The sequence below is a fragment of the Martes martes genome, assembly GCF_963455335.1.
Source record: "Martes martes genome assembly, chromosome: 10".
NCBI classification, from domain to species: Eukaryota; Metazoa; Chordata; class Mammalia; order Carnivora; family Mustelidae; genus Martes; species Martes martes.
In genome coordinates, this window is record NC_137898.1 from 4,410,062 (window position 1) to 4,416,527 (window position 6,466).

Genomic DNA, 6,466 nt, shown 5'->3' on the forward strand with positions numbered 1-6,466 from the left:
GCTGCGTCTGACTCACTGAGGACTGAGTTACGCCCGCAGATGGCGTCTGGGACCTGCTCTGCAAGGTGGGACGCGGGTTTAAGACTTCCGTCTGCTGCACGTGATTATAATCAAGCCGCACCTGCTAACTCGCACTGGGGACAGTGGGGACAGACGGACACATGGAAGGACAGGACAACTGAAAGCCATTGCTATTTTTTATTCTGCTGCTGAAAAGAATGACCAAAAGGGGGAGAAAGTCTTAACAGCAAAACCCTAACGACACAGCATCAGAGCAGAGGGGACATGACTGGTCACTCTACGTAAGTTGGCACAAGATTTTCCATCGGGTCCAAGTTTGACTGTAGGCGCCGGAGCACAGAGGAGCCCGGCCGAGAGCGTCGTCAGGGCTGCTGCTCATCCTCTGCAGAGACTGCGGGCGGCAGGTCGGGCAGGTCCGGCAGGTCCTCCAGGGCCCCGGCCTCTGCAACAGAGGAATGCACTTAGCAGAGCCCTGACGTCTGCACCAGGGACGGTGACAGCCCCTGGCACACACGCCGGAGCCCCCAAGCTCGCCCCCCCGAGGGTCTCCCCGAGGATCAGCCCCGAAATCGAGAGCAACCCTTCCTGTGTCTCACTCCTGATGACTCAAGTCTCCCACTTACTACGCGTTTGAAACTACCAGAAGTATAATTCCTGCTTGAGTAATAGAAATCGGGATCTCCGAGTGAAGGAAGTTCCATATTAGAAAGTTCAAAGCAGAGCAAACCAAAGAGCAGGAGCCGGGAGAGTCGCTCTGCCCCTCGCGGGAAATGTCCGCGCCAGATTTCCCCGGCAGAGAGCTCGCCGCAGGCTCGGCAGGGCTCCGACCCACTGAACCTGCCTATGGGTTTTGAGATCTCTCAGTCCTCCTGCACAGTCTCTGTCCCCACAGATGGCTCCAAGGGAGAAGCCTCCGGCCTCCTCCCTCCCGCCCCACCCTCAGCTCCTTCCCCCAAGGTGGCCGGTCCAGCCAGCAAAGCGCAGGGATCAAAACCAAACCCAAGGGGTGCCTGGGTGGCTCAGTGGGTTAAAGCCTCTGCCTTCGGCTCAGGTCATGATCCCAGCGTCCTGGGATGGAGCCCCGCATCCGGCTCTCTGCTCAGCGGGGAGCCTGCTTCCCTTCCTCTCTGCCTACTTGTGATCTCTGTCTGTCAAATAAATAAATAAAATCTTAAAAAAAAAAAAAAACCCAAGAATTAGTCTGGGCTCTGCCAAACTCACACAAAAATTGTAAAGTACAAAACTTGTCGAACAAATGTCTCTCCCGGAGAATCCCAGCGCCCCTCCCCCACCGTCCCCTGCCCCCATCGCCCCGTGCTCCGTTCCCAGGGCACTGCGGCCTCCGTCCCGACACCAGGCAGAGGTGCTGGGTGGAAACGGGCCGCGGGAGGCCTCGCCGTCTACGTATCCACGGACGGCACCAGGTCTAGGGTAGAGGCTGTTGGGACAGGCGTGCGGCCCACTCTGCAGGAAGGCTCCAGGAACCCGTCTGTAGTACGGGTTAGCGGACCGTGCTTTCGGGTCACGGTGTACGATGGCCTACGGGGAACTGTGGCCCCAAAATGTCCAGGACGTGTTACCCTGCCAGGAGGAATGGCTCCCGCGGAGGGAGTGGGACGGAGGTCCTCTCTCTCCCCGGTTCCCCTGCGGCTCTGAGGACCCTTTCCGGGGCCGGTGCTGGGGCCCGCCGCAGCCCCCGCCCCTCGGCCGCTCGCCCGCCCAGCAGTGGGGACTTGAGGAACGGGAGTGGAGGGCTGGTGACTTCCCAGGAGAATCCAGAGAATTCTACGGAACCCTTCTTTGACAGGCTTTTTACGTGCGCAGGGTTCTAAGAAGTGGAATTTAAAACTGGTAACATTTCACGTACCTTTGAGATGCAGGAAAGTCAGAAACTGCATCATCGTGCGCGCGGCAGCGTTCTCGGCCAGCGACCCGGCGAAGCCTCCTGGGAAACAGAATCGGCGTCTGCCGCCTGCCGCGCGGCGCTCTGGGTCTCTCGGCCCCACCGGCGGCGGCCTGGGCATCCGGAAGCCCGGGGGCCGGCCAGGACCCCTCCCCAGGGCCCCGCTTAGCACAGCGGGGTGTGGGCACGTCTGGTCAAGACCAGACGCTTCTGAGGCCTTGAGCCCAGTGACCCTGCCTCTGTGGCCGCGCTGGGCCGTGACGCTGGGCCTTGGACTTGTCCTTCCAGCAGATGGCGGGCGTGGCCGGGCCAGGCTCAGGCCGGGGCACAGGAGGTGTGCAGGAGCCGATCCCCCACCACCGCGTGTGCCCCGGAGGTGACCGGCAGTGAGGTGACCCAGGCGCACTCACCTGGCCTTGTCTCATCATCGGGAGGGAGTTCCCGCTTGCCGGCGAGGACGGGCTTCTCGTGAAGCGATCTGTGGTTGTCAATGGCATCTGTTTGCAGGTGGAATGAGAGGAGAGCCCCTGACTGTCCTCCTCCTCACCGCGGGTACACCCTCCCCCCTCCCAAAGAGAGACCCCCCTGGCTGGTGATGATCAGAGCACACACACGACAGGCCTGTGAGAATAAAATCACCGCAGGGGAACCAGAGAAGCGGAAAGATTGTTCTCTGTGGACCCACGAACTCGGGCCAGGGCCAGAGGCGTGGATCCCCCGCAGGTGCTGGGCCTCTGCCGGAGGAAGGAGGCGAGCGAGAGGGAGCACGGCGCTCAGCAGGGCTGCCCAGGCCCGGGGGAGTGCCACGGAGGTCCCAGAGGTGCCGGCGTCTGAGCGGGGTGCCTCTCACGGAGACCACAGGGGGTGGGGTCCTGTGTCCCCGTGAACACGGCCACTGAGGAATGAGGGTCGGACTGATCAGACTTACCCTCCAAGACCTCTCTGGCAGCCGTGTGGGAGGTGGACTGGAGCCAGCAGGAGACAGACCAAGACAGCGGGACAGAGGGGGACAGGAAGGGAGGCAAGCAGGGGGCTAAGTGTGCGTGCACCTACCTGCGCATGCGTGTGCTCGTGCGTGTGTCAGCTGGTGTGAAAGGAGGGAATCGTGACTGTTAGCCGAGCGGTCCCTCGAAAAACGCAGCCTGAAGGCATGAGGCCCTAACCCAGTGGCCCGGCAGGGAGAGAGGCGGCCAATTTGGGGTGTTTCGGGGGTGAAGCAGATGAGGCCACAAGGACGGGGTCAGGGTGGCTCGGGGCTTGTGGCCGCTCGCCTGGGGGACTGGCATCCGCAAGGCTAAGCCAAAGAAAACTGACTCCCTCTCCCCAGAGCCGGAGTTCGGGGGGACGCGCGGCCCTCAGGGGGAGAACCGCAATCCCTGCCATGGCTCGAGTGAGGTCACACTCCCGCGGCCGCCGTCGGACCGTGTCCCGCACCGACGGACCCCGGCACCTCGCAAAGCGCGCCCACGACCTCGTCTACACGTGCAGCCTCTGCTGATCCAGCCTGACAGACGGAAAGCTGAGAGTAAACAAGGGCTTGTTTCTAACTCGGGATTCCTGTCTTCCCGAGGACTGTGTCTTCAGTATTGCGAAGTCACAGAAGTGTCTCTGCTAAAGGTTCCTTCCTCCTTTGGGGCCAAAAGCAGAGACGAGATGCCTTCCGAGGGGCGGAGCTCAGGGTTCCAAGGCTTCGGGAAAACGTGTGCCTTTGGAGCCCCTCTGTCCCTCCTGCAGGCGAGGCCACTCCACTCACAGTGACAGTACTGTGTGGGGGCCCGCCTTGCCTTAGACCTGAGACCAGAGCACCCAGAGGCCCTGCCGGTGGGAATGGAATATGCCCTACGCGTTTGCCTCCTTTCCTGGTGCAGAAGGCAGTGAATATATAGGGGAGGGTTCGTTTTGTTTCGTTTTAGGGGGGATGACTGTCCCCAAACCAACCATGCCTGCAAGTTTGAAAGCTATGAGTGTGAAAGTGACTGGAAGGGAAAGTAAAACGTCCCCCTCGCCCCCCAGTGCCCTCCTTTAGGATAATTAAAATCTGCAGGTGCCAGGAGAGAGCGAGCGCAAGCAGGAAGCAGAGTGCCAGCAAGGAGCATGGAGGGGGAGGCATCCACACACAGCCCACGGGGCCCCAGACCTGTCCCCTTCAGGGCCTGGGCCATCTGGAGGCGTAACCTGTGGGCACACCGTCTATCTCCTGCTGCCTCCTGCCCTTACTAAGAATTGCAGCTGGTCTCCATGCCGCCGCCGCCCTGGGGATCGCTCGGCCCACAGGGTTCTCTGCATCGTGAAAGCCCTAAAGTCACACTATGTCCAGACAGTGTCCAATCAAGGACAGGGCGACGAGTCCCAGTCCACCCACAGGCTGGCAAAGTCTGGGAACTGATGGCAGCGGTGAAACCCCACACCCCGGTTCTGCACGCCGGGACACTCGCAGGTGCACACACGCACACGCACGCGCACCCCCCCCCCCCCGCCCGGCTACACTTCCCAGCTGGTAGATTCATGGCACAGAGGTAAGGCCCAGGGTGGTCTGGGACCCTGAGGGACTATGACAAGTCAGCGACTGTGTCCTCCCATTCCACACCGCCCAGATCTGAACTTCTGAAGCAGAGAAAGTGCTAATGAGGCTGACGGTGGGACACAGGTCCCTTCTGGAAACATCCCAGGACTCGGGTCATCTGACCCGTGTCCGCATAAGGCCCTGGTGAGGGGTGTGGGCTCCTCCTGACGCTCCATGGGGTCAATGCAAGTCCCTGCCCCTAGCCCCGGACCCAGACTCAGTCATGCCCAGCGGGACTGTCCCATGTTCGTCACCGGACCCCACCGATCCATGTCCCGCAGACCTTTCCCTCTCGCCGCTCTCCCCCTAACCTGGGCATTTGCATCCTGCTCCCTGCCACACAGCTCCCTGAGCAAGAAGGAGCCAGGCGAGGAGGGACAGACGGCGGGGCTGTGGTTTCGAGGACCCAGGAATTTGCCCATTTGCTGCGTGTCAGGGGTAAGGGCTCGGAGGAGGCTGGGGGCAGGGCACGGGAAAGGGCACCACGGACCGATGCGGCAAAGATTTGAATCCACTGATCCCCAACCTACATGAAAATCCATCCTGCCTGAGTCTCATGGAGCCCCCCACCGCCCCTGACCTGACTAAACCCGGACTATCCGTGTGTCCGCGTGGGGACTGGCGGCACGGACGTCAGGAAGAGCGGGATTCGCACAAACGCTCAGCGTGACAAGAGCGGGGGCGGCTCTGACAGCCCATGTGTCACTCACGTGGACCGAGAAGGTAGCCGGCGCTGTTCAGGGTCCAGCCTCTCTTCTCCTTCACCTTAAAAGGGAGAAAAGGGTCATTTTCCGGGGCCCCAAGAAGCCTCGAAGACCGCCTCTGCACAGCCCACCCTGCTGGTCTGGGAAGCGGCTGCCCAACGCAGATACTCACAGAATTTACATCACAGAGTTTTCATACTCTGTCACATAATGGGCCAAGTGATGTAAACCCTGAGAGCCAGATGGACAGGACAGGAGGCGCACCAGGCTTTCCAGGCATGACGCGGGCATTTGCACGCCCGGGCCCCCTTGAATTTCAGCTTTGCCCCCCAGTAAGCTAGGAAAACAGGACTGCTTGCTTTTCCAAAGAATTCACTCTGGAGCTCAACCCCCAAACACATGGGGCGTCCACTTGCTTCTGAGCGCTGGTGGGGACGCTCAGGCGTTGAGGGCACCGCGGTACCGCGGCTTCCTCCCGGGGTCACTGACCCGCTGCGGATGGAATGAAATGGGATTTGCCGGTAACGCGTCTGGTTTTCCTGGTTTAGATCCTGAGCTGGTCATGCGCTGGCAGAGGGGACAGGCCAGGAGGATCCGGGGGCGTCTCAGCGCGACCCCCGCCCGGGGCTGCAGGACCCCGGCCTCCCCGCGCCGCCCCCCCCCGTCCCCCGCGCCCCGCGCACCGGCGTTCGCGCCTCCCCCGCCCCCGCCCGTCCGCGTCTGTGCGACCCCCCCTCAGCGGGGACACGCGCCGCGCACTCACCGGTGACCCGAGCCCGGGGGAGGCCGAAAGGGCCGCGGCGAGGAGCAGCCCGGCGAGCAGGAGGGCGCCGCCGCCGGACATCTGCGGGGGAAGGCGCGGAGCGGCCGTGGGACGGCGGCCGCGTCCCCGGGGCGCGCTCGGGCGGAGGCTCGGACGCCGGCGCTGCCCGGGGCTGGAGCGGCGGCAGGGGCCAGGGCGACGCCCCCCGCAACCGAGCCGGGACGGGGGTGAGGGACCCCCGGGAACGTCCAGGGGCGGGCGAGGCGCGGAGCGGCGGGAGGAAGGGGTCCGCCGCCCGCTGGGGGCCCCCAGGGCGCGCCGTACCTTGAGCGGCGGCGGGGGTCACGGGGCGGCGGGGGTCCCGAGGTGGCGGCGGGTCCGGTCGGGATCGGGTCCGTCGGGTCTGGCCGGGCCGGGGCGCTCACCGCATCGCGCGGCCGCAGGACCACGGGGACGAAGCGAGGCGGCGGGGCTCCCTCGACGTGTCCCGGCCCGGAGCTGCCGCCGCTATT

The 6,466-nt window shown here is 63.4% G+C and overlaps 1 protein-coding gene across 1 annotated transcript; it reads right to left on the minus strand.

Annotated features, from left to right (window-relative positions):
- Positions 1-383: 383 nt before the first annotated feature.
- Positions 384-6,035, minus strand: GAL (galanin and GMAP prepropeptide; the record flags this gene model as incomplete). Its single annotated transcript, XM_080816768.1, has 5 exons — positions 384-463; positions 1,889-1,966; positions 2,335-2,421; positions 5,198-5,252; positions 5,955-6,035. 5 exons carry the CDS (start codon positions 6,033-6,035, stop codon positions 384-386), a joined length of 381 nt encoding a protein of 126 aa, XP_080672894.1.
- Positions 6,036-6,466: the final 431 nt, after the last annotated feature.